Here is a 19302-nt window from a genome sequence, read left to right on the forward strand (position 1 = left end):
TGGCCAGATGGAGGTCCCTGAAGTACCGGCGGAAAGTGGACGCAGCGACGTGCTGTTCTGGCGCTGGCTCCCATACCTGACCAGGCTCCTCTGTGTCGTAGGGAATGAAATTAGGAGGCTTTTTGTTTAAGTTTGCATTTTATTTTCTGTCAAAAAACAAAACTGTCCAAGGATGATGTTGATATAACCCTTTTAAAATTCATCTGTGCATTCTATCCTGCTTTTTTTTGAGTAGTGGTATATGTTAATTCCCTGTGAAGAAATCTCTGTCACATGTTGGTATCACTGATAAGGGATTGCAAATGTGGTGTCATGCCACTAGTTTCCTGGTACCTTTCAGTTTACCTTGTATAACACAGCATTGCACGTTGCCTGTATGCTCTACATTTTAACCTGTCTCTCTTGTTGATTGATAAGCCTGAGGGTAGAAGCAAATGCTTCAGATGCGAGCTTGCAGACTTTGATGTTTTTGGTTCATTTATGCAGAATCTTTCTCTCTTTCATCTCTCCTTTCTTCATACTTCCAAATAGGGATGAATTAACTTCATTTTATCCTTGATAATGCCAGATTTGTTTTGGTCATCAAGCTCCAGCTGAGCAGTTAATTACACTGGTCAACAATTTTTTACTTCCTGAATGTTGTCTAGATTTCTACAAGTGAATTAGGGTATTCTGGCACTGCTGAATCAGGAAATGGCATCCGTTTCTCTCCATCAGGTCAGGTTTTTGTGCTAAGTTGATTTGAAAAAATCAGATCTTGTGACAAAATCAATTACATTTTTGTGGCATTATCAGCTGATTTTTGTCAACACATATCATCCTAAACATGTTTTTAAGAAAAAAAAATGTTTTGCCAACAACATTTATTGATTACATGAGAGAAACATCGATTACTGTCATCTGAATGGTGGGCATTGATAAAGGTAAGTACAAGTAAATTGCATGTTGCGTCACCACTGTTCAAACTTCAGGGCTTGAACTTCCGTTTCTTCGAACTCCTGGAATGTTCAGCGGCAGGGAGGTCTCTCTTCAGATTCCAACAGTAGTCAGCCATCATGACTGCGTCCCAGTGACCCTGATACCTGGTCTCCATCTCCTTCATGTCCTGATGGAATCTCTCCCCCTGCTCGTCACTCATTGAACCCAGGTTCTCAGGAAACCGGTTCATATGTGAAAATAGGTAGTGCATCTTGATGCTCATGTTGCAGCCCAGGTTTCTGAAAGCAGTCAGCATGTTGTTGACAAGTTCTGCGTAGTTTCTGGCCTTATTGTTGCCAAGAAAGTTCTTCACTACCAAAACAAATGTCTTCCACGCTTCCAGTTCCACTTCGTTCATTGAGTTTTTGAACTCTGGATCTCTGATGAGCTGACGGATCTGAGAACCATCAAAGATGCCAGCTTTCAACTTCTCCATGGTCAATCCTGGAAAAGCCTGGCACAAGTAAGTGAAGCAGTCACCATCTTTGTCCAGAGCCTTGGTGAACTGCTTGATTAAGCCGAGCTTGATGTGCAGCGGTGGGAAGAGTATTCTGTCTCTGTCCACCAGAGGGTCGTTGATGATGTTCCTTTCTTTGCATGGCACCAATTCCTCCCGCACAGGCCAGTCCTTCTTCGTGTAATGCTGAGCACGGTCCCTACTATCCCACATGCACAGAAAACATGGGTACTTGGTGAAGCCAGACTGTTGTCCCAACAAAAAGTTCACCATCTTCAGGTCAACACAAATAAACCACTTATGCTGATCATAACCAATTTTCTCCAGCACGTACTTCACTGCTTCATACTTCTCCTTCAGTGTAGTCGAGTGAGCGATGGGTACAGAGGCAAACTGGTTGCCGTTGTGTAGCAGAACACATTTCAGTGATCGCTTGCTGCTGTCAATGAACAGTCTCCAATCTTTGGGTTCGTACTGTGGCACTCCAAGCTTGAGCAGAAGCGCATGTCATAAATTGGCGCATGTAGGTATTGTACATTCTTCAGAGTTCGTTATTTCAAGAAATACAACTTTTTTGTATCACATTATTACAAAATCTGCCCCATTAACTTTAGTTTTGATCCACGAACTTTATGCTTTGCCTCACCAATTTTTGGAAGATTTTGAGGTTTTATGACTTCAAACTGATCCCTTTTCGACATTATCACCCAGAACTATCGTACCTGAATACTTCTTGTCAGTAAAATAATTATTTCCAATCAAAACAATTATTTGACATGACATTTTACCCCCACCAACTTCTTCTAAAATGCTCCACACATGCGTACATGTGAACAAAAATGTAAAAAACGACATGTGGCCATATCTCAAAAACTTGACCTGATTGAACAAAACTAATGTGAGTTTTGGATTCAGCGCATCAGATTCGTCCTAAATCAGCTTAAAAAATGCAGACAACAAATTTGTTGTTGACCAGTGTTATTCATCCATGTTAAACAATAATGATCGGATCACTGAATCCAATATGACTTTAGTTTACAGCAAAGTCATGGCACATGCCCAACATAATGTAATCTCCAAGTGCAGATGTCCTTTTATTATTACAGTGTTCATTACGTTGGTTATAAACGTTTTTTAAAAATCCTTTATAAAGGTTATCATCCTAAAATGTCTATTAAAATGTATTAGCTCTCGATTACTGTTTTCTGTTTTTTTCAGAAAAGCATTTGAGAAATAATGTCACCATTGCAAAGTGGCCTTTTGTATTAGCTTAGATTGTATTTTGTATTAGCTTTTGTATTTGTATTAGAAATGCCAGGGGATTCGAGGGGGGGGGGTGTCATGTGTATATGTAGTGCACATCATTCTATATAGTTGAATTCCATTTGTATTCAAAGTCCTTTTCGCCTTGATTATACATTTTTCACACTTGCTTAGCCGATGATGCTTTAGACACATAATTGTTTTTATTATTATTACGATTATTATTGCTGATATTATTGTTTTTCATGTCAGAATTTTGTTATCACGTTGTTATTATTATTATTATTATTATTATTATTATTATTATTATTATTATTATTACTGTTGACGTACCATTTTGAACAGAAAAATGTCCCTCATCGGTGAAATGTCGATGTGCTGCTTCTTCTTTGCATGACGTACGGACGGCGGTGAAAATATTATTATTAACCCCCCCTCCCACATCTCCTCCCCCTCCCCCCCTCTATAGGATAGGGGAAAGCTTATCACTGTTGTAGGGGTTGTTTCTACAATTAATGCCCCCAATTTTTAATGGTACCACAGAGTTTCTTAGAACCATGAAACTCAAACTCCTCTGGGTTATAGGACAAGGTCTTGCATCCGAGAAGTAATTAACTACAATCTAGGTTTATCTCCAGTTTTTTCTACTAATGTCCGAGCTGTATTTTGGATCCGGCTGGGACATTTGGAATGGAATTTTGCATCAATAACAGGAATAAAATTTATACGGGGTTGACGTCATTTTTTGTGACCTTGACCTAACTTTTAAGGTCATAACAAAACTATAGACATTATAACATTTTTAACCAAAACTCAACGAAGGTTTGGCTAATCAAAACGAGGTGCATGTCCTCGCCTATAGCGAGGCGAATTTATGCTTAATTTACACCATACCCCTCCGAGTTAAAAACCATGGTCAAATGGTGGTCTGAAAAAATAATGTATTTTTTTGTCATCGCTAAATTTTGTCAATGTGGAATTTCAAAGACCGCTTGGCCTTCTAAGATATTCTTGCATCATGATAGTGGACCTCCATTGAAATTGTGCACCTGATATTCGATTCATCTCCTTGATCTACCTTTTTCTGATTGTGAATAAATTCACAAAAGACAGCTTTTTGAGGTTATTTCTCAAAAATAAGATCATAGCTTGGGTCCTGATGTCTGGCAGTCCATCCGTTAACATTTGACGAAAACATCTTCTCCTCACAAACTACATGACAGATATGGACCAAATTTGGTATGATGCGTCAAGACAGCAAGGTTTCATGGGGTTGTGCTCCCCATCTGGATGTGCCCCCTATAACGGGAATGAATAGGGAGGGTTCTTGTGTTGTTATTTACTTTTTTGTGTGTGTTTAGTTTTTTTTAGGTTACTCGGGGGCCTGTTGGTCCATTGGACCAAATTTTCATTGGTCATCACAGCCTTGGGTGTTTTTGGTTGTCTGAAGAAAAACAATAGGTTTCCCAGCCTGGAAACCTTGGAACCCCAATAATAATAAGAAGAAGAAGATGAAGAAGAAGAAGAGTTGGAGGTCTTTCAGGATCTTATTAGTCTTAATTGTCCTGGGGATCTTAAAGGATCTTCAAAGGTCGAAGCGGTCTCAGCAATCTGCAGGATCAAAAAATACATTCCAATAATGCATAAATGATGAATAGACTACGTAATTGACACACACACACACACACACACACACACACACACACACACACACACACACACACACACACACACACACACACACACCTATCCATTTAGGGTAGATTTTTGTTGTTTCGTTTTCTGTTGTTGAGTTTTTCTTATGATGCTTCGTTTTTTTTGTTATTGTTTACTTTGCATCAGGACAGTAAAGTCACCCCACTGGTTGGGGAAATAACCGTCAGTCCCCCACGGGGCATGCACCTCGTTTTGATTAGCCAAACCTTCGTTGAGTAATTTTTATCATAACTTGAATAATTTTCCTCCGATTTTCACAATGTTGAGTTTTATGGATAGATTGAAGATGGGTCTACATTTTGATCATTTACATTTTATCCCTAAACATTGAATGTTGAGGTCATATGGTGGTCTGAACAAAATATGCCATCATTGGATCGTGGGCCAGTGATCGCTAAAGGCCCGGTCACACCTTGACGTTTTAGCCAACGTATGCCGATTTTTGAATTTTTTTTTCTAAAACGCTGGCACACGTTGAATACGTTATGGGTAAGTTTTGATAACATTGAGAGCACGCTGAAAAACACTGCCATACGTCGTTGTACGCTGTCTTTAAACGTTGTACTTTTCGGTTGTCCTCAAATTTTTTCATGCTTGAAATTTCACGACGTATGCCGGCGTATGACTCACACGTTCCGCTACGCTGGCCACAAGTTGTATGCACGGTCTGCGATCGTTGACAGACGTCAACACATGCTACTTGTAAGTTAATCATAAGTTGAGACACGCCGAGGTAATGTTTAGCGTACCCGAAACTTATTTCTAACCTATGATTAACGTGTTGTTGGCACGTTACGCGATCGTTGCCACACATCGGCAGACGTTACTTTTAAGTTACTCATAGGCTGAAAGACGTCGAGCCTGGTGTTGGCGCAGTGGTTAGGGCAGCGGCTTGGGATCCAAGAGGTCCTGAGTTCAAGCCCCGTTGAGCCACTGAATTAATACACCAGGGGGTTGACTCAGCCTGTCATCCTTCCGAGGTCGGCGAAATGAGTACCAGTATACTGGGCCGGTGTATACCCCGGTTAAAATAGGTGTACCATATCCCTGTGTCGTAAGAGGCGACCAGGGTTGCGTCAGGAAGGGCATCCGGCGTAAAACATGTGCCAAATCACTATGCGGATCATACGGATGATCCGCTGTGGCGACCCCTAACGGGAGCAGCCGAAAGAAGAAGAAGAAGAAGAAGGCTGAAAGACGTCGGTATAATGGATCGTCCTTGTGTCAGCGTCCACGGCCACGGCCAGGACATTTAGTTGCAGCATTCTTCAAACTTTTCTTCGGCATGACGAGGATGTTCACACTTCGTTGTCTAGCTTGGCTATGATTCCAATTGTCCAACGGCAGCGTTTATTTAAAATAGTCGAGTTTGAGCGTTTTAACACGTTCAGAAGAAACGCTTCAAATTTCAAAACCTCAGCGTCAAAAAACAAAGGCGAGTGACAGCAATTTAAATCGTTCATTGTAAACAATGAAAATAGCTGAGTGGTACCGTTTAAAAGTCATTGAGTGTAAAAAAAAATCCAATTGTTGAGCGCAAGCATCGACTTTCAATAGTGGGGTTTGAGCGATTTAACACGTTCAATAGAAACGATTAAAATTTCCAAGCGCTAACGTCAAAAAACAAAGGCGAGTGACAGCAATTTAAATCGTTCATTGTAAACAATGAAAATGGCTGAGTGGTACCGTTTAAAAGTCGTTGAGTGTAAAAAAAATCCAATTGTTGAGCGCAAGCGTCTACTTTCAATAGTGGAGATGCAGCCATTTAAATCGTTGAGTGGCAGCCTATGAACCTACCCCTGGACACGCGGACGCAAGGACGATCCATCATAACCCACACCCTCCCCCTCACACTCACCTACTACTGCCAACATGAACAAACTACTACTAATACTAATACTAATACTGTTACTGCTGACATGGACATCGACTCAAAAAGGAACTCGAAAACACTGTTGGGTTCCCCTTTTATGAGCAGCATTTTTATATACCAATTCCCAACACCGCTGGGAACACGTCTTTATATGGCAGTTGTAACCTAGAAACACGTTCATTTTTTTTTTTTTTGTCGACCGGAAGACGTCATTGGAATACGTCTACATACATCGATGTGTGTTGGGACTACGTAAAGAATTGGTTCAAAGCACGTCAAACATAAGTTAGAAATAAGTTTCGCGTAAAAAAGACATTACCGCGACGTGTTTCGACTTATGAGTAGCTTATAAGTAGCCTTTGTGGACGTGTGTAAGCGTCCGCATATCGTGTGTAAAACTTATCCCCATCGCATGCGGAACGTGTGTCATACGCCGAGTACGTCGTAAAATTTTGAACATGTTTAAAATTTATTGACGTACTCTACTTACTACGACGTATGATAGCGTACTTTAGCGTTCTACTCACGTATACCAAACTTACTCATACCGTATTTGACGTGCCCCAACGTTTTAGACACATTTTTCTTAGGTCGGCATACGCTGGCAAGATCGCCAAGGTGTGACCGCGATGTTGACACTTCCATTTCTACGACAGTTATGATTCGAATCGTTGTGCGTCAGCCTTTTAATAGGCTACGTCACGACATCGTCGTCGATGCGTGCAACGCACTATGCCTAAGTTAGGCTATCGTTGGGCATCGGTTGTGTAGGCCGACAACAGGTTCAGCATTCGTTGGTATAAGTTATCTATAACACAATGAAACGTTCTGTGTCCATTACTAATATGTTATGCATACGACCAACTCGTTATGAATACGTCCGAATCTTTAAAAAAAAACATCAAAAGTTCAACGTCAGCCAGCGTTTTACATACATTTTAATACGTTGCCATCGCTGGCTAAAACGTCAAGGTGTGACCGGGCCTTAAGGGTAAAGGCCCTGTCACACCTTGACGATTTAGCCAACGTATGCCTGACGTATGCAAAATTGGGCTAAAACGCCAGCACACGTCGAATACGTTATGGGTAAGTTTGTATACTGTTGCGGATTCGCGCCCGCCGGCGTGCGGACGGCCACGTAACTCGAATCGCGGCACGTCGCCCACCGGACGGACAATCCAGTCGTGACTCTCGGACTAACGCCGGGAACCAGTCACGGGTGGACCTTTCGGTCTCACCACGATCGTGCCAATCGGCCCCCGCGTGGGATAGGGTTGCTCGCCAAATTCGACCTACCTAAGTACCCACACGGAGGGTAGACCGGGCGATCGCACCTCGCCGCAGGTCGACTTCGGACACGGGCCACTTTAAGCGACCCGTTCCGTACTATCGGAATAACCGAGCGGTGTTATTCGTCGGCCTCGACGGTTCGATTAATTATCGGGCGTTTTAGCCCACGGCCAACCCTTTACGTGAAGCAAGATTGAGATTCAATGAAAGAAAAGACGAAGCGAAGCGGGAAATCAGTTCAACATGAAGCACATTTATTTCGCGATGAACGGAAAGCACACATATACAATTCCACCAAAAGCACATGTAAAAGAAGAAGACAAGGCAATATTACACAAAAAGCAAATGCAACAATGCAGATCTATCCGACTACCGAGCACACGGCAACACATACAATTTTACTTCACAGACGGCGCCGACAACACATGTACCCAAAACAAAAGAAAAAGAACCACCCTCAAGGATGAGGCGGGCCTGGGGCCGAGACCGTGTCGGGCCTACCCGTCTGATGATGAGACGCAGAGCGGCGGTGGTGCCTCAACTCCGCGGGCCTCGCTGACAGTGTCTGGTAGGGGGTGGGAAAGGGGCCCCCTTTGTCGCACTATCTCAGCGCGGGGGGAAACAGGAGGGGGTTGCTGATGCTCGGGGGAAGGAGGATATCACCCTGTCTCGGGTCCCGTGGCGAGCGTCTCCTCCTCAACCTCGGTCGCGTTGCTGGCCTCTGCAGCTCCCGGCACCGACGCGAGCACCCCCTCGTCCGCCTTCGCCGCCGCCACCTCTCCACAGCTCCGTCTACTCGCCCTCTCCGTCTCCTCTCTTGGCTCGTCCCAACTCTTCACTCTTGACTTCTCCCACTTCTTTCCAGCTCCACCGACGACTCTCTTGAACTCCGCACAACTGCCAACTGAACTGCTTTGACTGACGAACGCAGCCGTTTATATCAGCCCCGTGGCTTCGCTCCTTCACCCTTGACCCTCTGCCTCCGACCCTTCACCTCTAACTGGCTCCCCATTGGACCGAGGAAAAGTGGGCGTGAATGCTTTTTGATCCATGAATTTGCATATAGCGTCCTCACTCCAACGCCCTGGAGGCGGGGCCAAATCGCCCACGCTCTCCGATTGGACGGAACAAAAGTGGGCGCGAGTCGTTTTTGATCAGTTTTTCTTCGGAAAGTCTGTGATGTCTCTGAACACGCTGCTCGGTGCGCGCCCCGCACGAGTCCAGTATCGGTGCCCACGAGTGGCGCGAGAATGGTGGGGATGCGACGGTGGCGAGTTGTGACGGTAAAGGTCGTGGCTGTTGTTGTGAAGCGGCGTTGTGGTTGGTGGTTGTTGTTGTGAAGCGGCGTTGTGGTTGGTGGTTGTTGTTGCGAAGCGGCGTTGTGGTTGGTGGTTGTTGTGAAGCGGCGTTGTGGTTGGTGGTTGTTGTTGTGATGGCTGTTGAGACGTGGTTGGTGGTGGTAGTAATGGCGGCTGGTCCAAAATAAAGATAGTAAAAGAAAAACGGCTATCCTGAAGAGTCGCAGCCCGACTGAATGACATTTATTCCCTCGAAACAACGGGTTTGGGCCGAACTACACATATACTTTCAGAGATATCTCACCTAAGGGACCTGAATGGTGGTTTGTGAATTTCGTCAACCACAACAATACGTTAAGAGCACGCTGAAAAACACTGCCATACGTCATAGTACACTGGCTTTCATCGTTGTACTTTGCGGTTGTCGTCAAATTTTAGCATGCTTGAAATTTTATGACGTATGCCAGCGTATAACTCACACGTTCCGCTACACTGGCCATAAGTTGTAGGCACGTTATGCGATCGTTGACACACGTTACTTGTAAGTTACTCATAAGTCGAAACACGTGAATGTAATGGTTAGCGTCAGTGTTCCAGACTCCCTGTTTTTTTTTTTTTGTTTGTTTTTTTTCTTCGGTATGACGGTGATGTCGACACTTCGATTTCTAGTGCGGTTATGATTTAAATCGTTGAGCGGCAGCCTTTTAATTATATTATATTATAACCGCACTAGAAAGCTAAGTGTCAACATCACCGTCATACCGAAGAAGAAGAAAAAAAAACCCCAGGGAGTCTGGAACACTGATGCTAACCATTACCTTGACGTGTTTCGACTTATGAGTACCTTACAAGTAACGTGTGTCAACGATCGCGTAACGTGCCTACAACACGTTACTCATAGGTTAGAAATAAGTTTCGGGTACGCTAAACATTACCTCGACGTGTTTCGACTAATGAGTAACCTACAAGTAACGTGTGTCGACGTGTGTCAACGATTGCGTAACGTGGCTACAACTTATGGCCAGCGTTATGCGTAACGTGTGAGTCATACGCTGGCATAAGTCTTAAAATTTCAAGCATGTAAAATTTGAGGACAACCGAAAAGTACAACGTTTAAAGCCAGCGTACTACGACGTATGGCAGTGTTTTTCAGCGTGCTCTCAATGTTATCAAAACTTACCCATAACGTATTCGACATATACCAGCCTTTTACACAAATTTTCCAAAAATCGGCATAAGCTGTCTAAAACGTCAAGGTGTGACTGGGCCTTAATGATTAGTGTACCCGAAACTTATTTATTTATAACCTATGAGTAACGTGTTGTAGGCATGTTACACGATCCTTGACACACGTCGAGGCACGTTATGCGATCGTTGACACACGTCGAGGCACGTTACTTGTAAGTTACTCATAAGTCGAAACACGTCGAGGTAATGCTTCGCGTACCCAAAACTTATTTATAATCTATGAGTAGCGTGCTTTGAACCTATGTGTAACGTACCTCCAACGAATATTGATGTATGTACACATATTTGATTGACGTCTTCCGAACGACCACAGAACTTAATGAACGTGTTTATAATTTACAGCTACCATATAATGGCGTATTGGCAGCGTTTAAAAAAAACAACAACAACAATAACTTCCGATATTTCGTCACGTGCCGTTACGTCACGTCCGATCGCCTCTTCAGTTTGCTCATGTCTTATTCTTAGTTCCTCCTCTGTGAATATTTTCTGTTTGAGGATATTGTCACGTCGACGTCGAAACTTAAAAGCAAATATATTTTAAAATTCGTGATAGACTAAAAAAAAATAATAATAAAAAACAACAACAACAACTTCAGATATTTTGTCACGTGCCTTCACGGAGCCAAGGAGAAAAAAAGAAAATGTGCCTTGATGGAGAAAATAAGTTTCGGGTATGCTAAACATTACCTCGACATGTTTCGACTTATGAGTAACTTACAAGGAACTTGTGTCGACGTGTGTCAACGATCGCATACCGTGCCTACAACATACTCCCAGCGTAGCGGAACGTGTGAGCCATACGGCGAGTATGTCGTAAAATTTTCAGCATGCTTGAAATTTCACGACGTACTAGACGTACCACGAAATATGACAGCGTACTTCGTCGTTTTTCAGCATGTCCTTAATGTATACACAACTTACCCATACCGCATTCGACGTGTGCCAGCGTTTTAAACACATTTTTCATAGGTCGGCATACGCTGGCTAAATCGTCATGGTGTGACTACGTAGTTGACACTTCCAATTTTCAGGCGGTTATGATTTAAATCGGCGTGCGGCAGGTTTTTAACAGGCTATGCCACGAGTTCGTTGGCGATACGTGCAGCGCGCTATGCCTAAGTTAAACTATCGTTGGGCATAGGTTGTGAACGCCGACAACAGGCTAAGCATTCGTTGGTATAAGTTATCTATAAGACAACGAAACGTTCTGTGCCCGTTACTAATATGTTATGCATACGACCAACACGTTATGAATACGACCAAAACTTAAAAAAAAACATCAAAATTTCAGCGTACGCCAACGTTTTACATACATTTTTATACATTGCCACTGCTGGCTAAATCGTCAAGGTGTGACAGCGCCTTAAGCCGAGGGAGGCTCACCCTTGGCAATCGCTTTGTGATCACAGATATCTAGTTGTTATTATTATTTTTTTATTATTTTTATGCCATTATCATCCGACGGAATTGACTGATTAATTTGTGGTTATAATAATCTTTACTTCTGGTGGGTGTGCGGACCAGCGACTCTTAGCCTATTATTCCGCCCTTGTGTAGGCATGCATGTTTTCGTCCAATGTTCTTCAAATCTTCCTCATGCAAGTGTTAAGCAATGCTACTGACCATTAGGAATGGGGTTATGCATCAAATAAAGATCACAATTGCACCATAATGGTGTCGGGGGCAATATCGCATGTCACACTTGAAGTCATTCTCAGGAGAAATCACTTATGAGGCCCCAAGATATAAGCTATAAACATTCCCTCTCCAGTCCACATATAATCTGATGGCTATAAAAAAAAAAAAAAATCGGACAAGCAATGGGATACATCATTCATGTGTAAAGACTCATTTTGACACCCTTATTAGCTAAAGATAATTGTGGTCTAACTTGTGGCCGACCTAGAGATCTTGCTCGTCGAAGCAGATCGAGTGGGGATGTGATAGGCATAGAATGCCTCAAGGACATTGATTTCCTCCAACTTTCTTTCATTCCAGTGTTAAACAACACCATAATGTGTTTAAAAATGTAATCATATGTTGGACGAAATTGACTGCATATTTTGTGGTTCTAATATTTTTTACCTGGTAGGTGTGCCGCATGAAACGTTAGGATAAGCTATCTATACACCTTCACATGGTGTTTGTTGAAGGTGCAAAAACCGATGCAGGGAAGAGAGGGAGTAAATGAAGTCACTACAACCTCTGTCGTAGGATCCTTAGTCCCCCTGGCAAGTTTGGTTGAGATTGGATAAGTAACGACTGAATGCATCGCAGTTGGATAGACAGACACTAAATTGCATATTTTAGTATAATGATGATGCAAAAAGGCAGTATTTCAATGCAGAACTTTCTGAAATAACAAAGGACCCTTTGGGTTGTCATAACTTCTTTTTTTCACAGAAGCATGTAGATTTGTCAGCCAAAGTTGAGGTCAAGAAAAGTGGCAAAAAGATTGATTATGGGAAAGATGATGCTGACCAAGTGAGGAAGCTGTTGGAAGAGATGATTACCGAAATCCGAAGCACTTACAAGGCAAGAGAGGAGCAGCTTGCAAGAGCAGTACGAAGTTACAAGAAAAGGATGCATAATGTTGTGGTTCAGCACCAGCAATTACTCGCTGCTTACAGGTTGGTATTTCAATTCCATATTTTGGTTTGACTGAATATAACTCAAAATGGATGACAAGTGCATAAATACAGTTTATCATCATTTTGTATAAAGCCTGTGGCTGCTCGTTTCATCATTGCTGAGAGTACAGCTATGTCACTGATGTAGTGACCCCTGTAGGTTAGATCAGGAATTTGGAATTTGTTCAGTGTGCCGACGGTAACTGGCCAACTCTTTGTGAAGGACACCATGGGATGTTTAACATTCCCCAACTAATGCTGGCAGATGGGATTTCTAGTTTAACATCCATCTGAGGGACAGCACACATGTTGATGAATTGCCCTGCATGCAAAACTACAGGATGACAATTATTATATTAGCTGAGTCAGGATTCCAACCAAGCAGAGACAGCTCAGAGGCAAGTGTGCACACCTCTGGGCTATCCTGCCAGCCCATTAATACAGTTAAAGACAAGAACAGTACTCTGTCGAGTACAAACCTCCAGCAGGCTGAACAGTTTACATGTCGTATCCCACTGATAGGTCGGATCTGCATCCGTACCTGAACCAAAATCGAATTGGCTTGTTATTCTCACCCATCCAACCTGTCCACTGTTTTGTCCAAATCCGTCCTATACATTTGGAAATGTCGTGCTATGTATCGTTTTTGGCCCTATCTCTCAATGGTGAAGAATCACTTTTAAAATTCTTGTATCCAGATCCGGATCCAGATCTTCACCAAAATGTAATGAATTTGTCCTTGTTGCACACCAACCAGTCCAACAAGTTTCTTGCGAACCCATAACTTTTTGATACATCATGCTAAATATCATTTTTGGCCTTATCTCTTAATCATGAAGAATCACTGATATAGTTATAGTATCCGGATCCGGACCTTCACCAAAATGCAATCTATTTGTTCTTGTCACACACCTACGCTGTCCACCAAGTTTTGTCCAAATCCGTCCGTAACTTTTTCCAATGTCCTGCTCACAGACAGACAGACATTTAAACAGGTGTGAAAGCATAACCCCCATCCACCTTCAGTGGCAGAAGTAAAAATTTATAGTCAAGGTGATGTTTACAATCTTGATATTTGTGATTTAAACAAGCCTCCATTTTACTAAAATGATTTCAACATGCCTCCACATATGGATGCTTATTCAAGTCGTTGTAAAATGGGAATTTGATCGCTTAATTATTGCTTGCATGGGTTTTAATGACTGCTTTCATTGTCCAGAGTGCGTATTTTTCCACAATTGACTTTGTTGCATTGTTTTAATATTATTCCGTGGGGAATAATGAAAGAAGGGGCAAAGGGAAGTGGGAGATTGGAGGAGGTGGAGGAATGAGCTGAAAGAGAAAGGATGGGGGAAGGAGGTAGCTTTGTGGATGTGAAGGGGGCAGCTTTGAGAAAGGTGAGTGAGAGGGGAGATTTGAAAGGGAGGAGTGAGGGGGTTAAATTGAGTGAGAAGGGTGAGGGGAAGAATTGAGGGAAAAAGGTTTGAAAAAGGTGAGGGGAAGCTTGGAGGGGAAGAGAGAGAAGTTTGCTTTGAATAGGGAGGAGGTGGTTGATTTGTGAGGAAGGGGTGAGTGGGAAGCTTTGAGAGAGAGGGGAGGGGTGGGGAGAGGGGAAGGATAAGACTGGGTAGAGGTATTGGGGGGGAGGAATAAAAATTGAGGGGGTAGGAAGAGGGGGAGGTAGCTTTCAGAAGGGGGAGTGGGGGAGATTTGAAGGGGAGGGGTGAAGGGAGATATTTGAAGGGGAGGGACAAGGGGAGAATTTAAGGAGAAAGGTGTGGGGAGAGCTTTTGGGAAGGGTGAAGGAAAAACTGAGGAGGGGGGGGAGAGTGAAGTTTGCTTTGAAGAGGGAGGAGGCAGCTGAATTGAGAGGGAAGCTTTGAGAGGGAGGGGAGATGATGAGAGCAGGCATGGTCATGGAGGAGGAGAGAGGTGGGAGAGGTGGGGAGTGGGGAAGGATGAGACTGGGTGGTGGTGTAGTAGAGGTGGGAGCAGGTGGGGGAGAATCAAGATTTGAGGGGGTGGGAAGAGGGGGAGATGTGATGAGAGGAAAGAGAGAGCGTGTTTGAGATATTGAGGAGTGTGCTGAATGAGAGTGTGAGACATTTGTTGGGTTGGAACAGAGAACACAGATGTTTGAAAATCATGCAGTTTGGGATACCAGAGGAAGAGCTGTTAGCAAAGTAGAGAACGGTGGAGAGATGCTAGGGAAGATGGGAGCGGTAAGTAGAAGGTATAACAGGGAAGGAGTTAGGAGAAGTTATATTTAAAAAGGTGGGATGAATTTGCACTGAAGTTGGAAAAAAAGAACGATAAATAACGGAAGATGAACAAGCATTGCAAAATGGGGTTTTTTATCCCCCGCCGCGTGGCGGAAGGGGGATATTGTTGTGACCCGGGTCGTCCGTCCGGCTGGCTGACTGGGCGTCAACATTTATGGCTGTGAGTGCGATAACTCATAAACTGTTCGCCATATCGATTTGAAATTTGGGTCACACATGTAGCACCTGAAAAGGAAGAACCTTATTGATTTTGGGCGTGGCCGGATCCAAAATGGCCGAATGGGGCAGCCATCTAGAAAAAAAAATATTTCTTTCGCCATATCGATTTTAAATTTGGGTCATACATGTACCACCTGAAAAGGAAGAACCCTCTTGATTTTGGGCGTGGCCGGATCCAAGATGGCCGTCCAAGATGTCCAAGATCCAAGACTGGGGCGGCCATCTTGAAAAAAATGTTTTTTGTAATAAATGGAAAAACGCTTATCTGATTTCAATTATTTTTCAATTGTGGGGGATTCCCCATCTCTGATGGTATATTTTTATTTGGAGGTCAGAGATTCTTTTAAATACCTTGGAAGATGGATGGAGTGTAGAATAATTGACAGAGTGGAGAAAGGAAGTGTTGTATCAGATGGAATTTTTCAACATGGGATGAAAGAAAGGTTGAATTGAACAAAATAATTTGAAGAAGAAGAACCAGGCGTAGCGGGGACGTTGAAGCATTCATTGTAAGAGACGTTATTTTGTTTGTTTGTTTGTTTTTTGAAGATTAGGGAAGAGGAGGGAAGAGAAAAGGAAAAAGGAGAAGGAAGAAGAAGAGTTAGTAGAGGAAGTCACGTGTTTACGTGGGGTGTAAGGTGATAAGGGAAAAAAATTGTTATATTTCTTATATTTTATGACATAAAACAGAGGGAATAGTTGGGAGGGATAGAGGAGGGTGGAGGGAAAAGTGGAGAAAATAAAAACTAATGGTAATAATGAGAAAATACAAATAAACACGATTGTGCTCATTGACGGGAAGACTGGTAGGCCTCAGGGAAACCCGATATGACAAGACCGACAAATACTCACCAAATTAACACAAGTTTTGAAACAAAACCGAACTATGAACACACAGTAAACTTGGAGGCAACAAAATAAGTCAAAAATGACAAACAATGACCAAAAACTTATCTTTGAGAAAGTCGGCAGAGACCCCTGGAGAGAACCAACCGTCACTCAGAAACCAGAAGCGGAAGTCCTAGCTTGCCTTTCACCAAGCCTAGATGTGAGTATTTACTTAATTTATTTTCCAGTTAATTTGCATGAGTAAATACAAGGATGCTTTAACACAGGAGCAGGATATTTGGCCCATCTTGCCTGTGCTTTATCCTTGTTCAATGCACCAAAACTATTCCTTATACTTCTTGTCATGTACGGATCATCGTCTTAGCATTAACTTGATCTATCTTAGTATCCACATCCTTTCACTCACATGTAATAGCCGATTATTTTCAAGATATACGATGTGATCTTCTCTAGAACTAATCCCCAACCTAAATACAGCCAAATGTACATCCCCAGCAAAGTATGATGCATTCTAAGATGCAACACCTCCACATATACTGCACCAGACCAGCAGTTTTATCTGGATTCAACTTGACAGAATAACTCTTTAAGCATATTGCTCAGAATCAAACATGCTGCAAACTGCATTCTTCTGCCATCCCTCAACCTACAATGCCCAGCTTTTCTTTGTACACAGAGTCGAGGCTCATGGAGGAGCAAGGAACACAGAACAGACCAGGATGTAAAGAACAAAAAGAACAGAAGAAGGTAGGGGAGGCACCAACAGCAGGGTACAGTAACAAAATAGGGGTAGACCTGGAGGGAAAGAGGACATGGAGAAGAATGGGAGTGAGGGGAGGCAGGGGCGAAAAAGATGGATGCACCCACAAATTCACAATCACAGAAGTGGAAAAAAAATCACAGAAGTGGAAAAAAAAAGGTCATGGTTGTGAACTGAAATGGTTGTGAACAGCAGTCTTGATGCCCTGGGGGGAAGAATGATAGTGAATGGACTGAGGAGGCTGGTTCCACAGGTGGGGAAAAAGAGGAATGAATGAGTGAAGGTGAGCTGAGACTCTAGATTTTGGGAGTTTCACCAGAATGGTGTAACTGGCAGACTACCTTGTCTTTGCAGAAACCTGGGGGCAACAGAGCACAGAAAGGATAGAGGGTGCAATACCAGAAAGGATGCGGTAGAAGACAGAGACCATTGACCTGTCTTTGATGTGAAAGTCATAGGCCCAAAGACTCAGCTTCATCACTGGAGATGACAATGCTCTTGAAGACCTTGCTTTTTATGGTGTCAAGTTGAACGGGGTGTGATGTAGGGGCAACAGCCCAAAGGGAGAGCAATCCTACATCAAGCTGCAGATGAAGGCCTTGTAGGTAAATATAAGTTCAGATGTGCCAAGCAAAGACTTTGCATGATGTCGGATGTCCAGTCGGCACCTGTCAATAAAGGTCAACTTTGCCTTCCATGGAGGTCTCCCATTTAAGTACCAACCAAGTTCGACTCTGTAACCCCAAAGATCAGACAGAATCAGGTTCATTCAAGCTGATAGTTCATGGCTGCCTCATGCAGCGATGACCAAACTTATTGCTCTGAAAATGGTGAAAAATTGCTGTGAAATTCTCACATGCTTAACTTGTGTTCTGGCATAAATTGTTGATATGATCACCAGGCACACACTCTTACTCTCTTAAGCCAGTTTTTAATTTGCTACATCGTCAATGTGTGCTTCACACAGTAATGATCACAATGTAACTCAATATCTAAGGAAACATTCATCACAATATCTCATGAAACATCACAAAAATGAAGGTTATGTTAATATCATGATCATGCTAATAATGGAGAATTCTTATGTTAACATTTTCATTGTGCTTTTAATTTATTCTCTGTAGATTGCATTTGCAAAAAAGTATACATTGTTGTGCTTGAAATAGAGAATTTTTCATTTTTTGAAATGGATTTACATGGGTGCTGTGTTGACCTTGAGTCATCATATTGGTATTTTATGACGAAAGAACACACCTCTGCCTGATTCCACATCCTACTGGTGTCACTGATAATCCCTGGGAGTTCAAGTTAAGCATATTGTAATCCTGATAATGCACTTGTTTAGATACAGTTGAAGTGTGCAGCATCCACACCTCTCAGAGTGCTCGGTATTTAATTGAGCCTCTAGCAAAGCCATTAATGGAGAAGCTCTCTGGCGTTTGAGACCTCACTCACACCCGATCATGAAATTAGTGGTTGTGGTAAAGGGCCATAAAGGCGACAATATATTGCAAAAATGAACTGAACTAGATTGAACAATGGTTTACACCTGCATTTACTGCATATTAGGAACTGTACTAAAGAGTGGTTCACATTTTTTTTAGCTTTGTTGCAGGCCCTGACAGTGTGCTCCATAGTACTGGAATCGTTTTTGTCAACATGGAATTGTTCCGCAGTTCCTTGTGAATAACCACCGAACTTGAAATTATCCAAACAATTTGAATGATTTTCTCGGCATTGGTTCCATTAATTTGATGGTACCAATAATATTTTGAATTCCTGTTGCTTGTGGTGAATTTTGATACCTTTTGTTGATTAGAATACGCTCCACCATATAGTTTAATAAATATATGCACGAATTACAATTTATGGAAGATATTGCATTCATTTGTGCAGGTTGGCTCGTGATCAGGTCCTGACTTTTGGTCCAGCAGGGTCAGATCCAGGTCCTCCTGAAGCCTGCTTTATTCTTTTTGACGGTGACAGACAGAGTGCTCTTGCTCGGCAGTTGATGGAGCTCCAGCGAGATAAGGCTCAACTTGAAGCAGAGCTTGCAGTCATGCGAGATCACGTAAACTTACATTGGATTTGATATCACAAACAGAATAGTGTGGCACCATTATGCCCAATTTGCAAGGATATATTTACATTGTTGTTATTCATTTTCTTTCCTGCATTATTTATTTTTCCCACAGTTTAAACGACACAAATGCCAAATCATGGCTAAACGGTAAGACTCAAAGGAGATATTTATCTTTCCATTGATAAATTATATGATTACTGGCATACTTGGTACATTTTCATTTTTTTTCTTTCTTTGACACCTTTTCAGCTTTAAGTTAACATTCTTTTATGCATTTTCTTTTTCAGAAGAATTTTAATTGCTATAATGAATAAAGTTAGTTTTTTTTTTTTAATGCAGGTGGTGAAAATGTT

The 19302-nt window shown here is 42.5% G+C and overlaps 1 protein-coding gene across 17 annotated transcripts in view; it reads left to right on the forward strand.

The window, feature by feature from the left end:
- Positions 1–19302, forward strand: part of CCDC78 (coiled-coil domain containing 78) — a 181178-nt gene that overhangs the window by 86254 nt on the left and 75622 nt on the right. For 11 of the 17 annotated variants that reach the window (XR_015059247.1, XM_085885184.1, XM_085885189.1 and 8 more), the window contains 3 exons: positions 12530–12756; positions 18763–18937; positions 19062–19096. Coding sequence is in view for 13 of the 17 variants with exons in the window: in XM_085885184.1 (XP_085741310.1) it covers positions 12530–12756; positions 18763–18937; positions 19062–19096 (437 nt within the window). In the remaining 4 variants the exon portion in view is untranslated. The remainder of the gene's footprint in view (positions 1–12529; positions 12757–18762; positions 18938–19061; positions 19097–19302) is intronic. The other 6 variants (XR_015059250.1, XR_015059249.1, XR_015059248.1 and 3 more) reach the window with 2 other exon arrangements.

Source organism: Eptatretus burgeri, chromosome 6, assembly GCF_056783735.1.
Source record: "Eptatretus burgeri isolate ZD-2024b chromosome 6, Ebu_testis_v1, whole genome shotgun sequence".
NCBI lineage: Eukaryota > Metazoa > Chordata > Myxini > Myxiniformes > Myxinidae > Eptatretus > Eptatretus burgeri.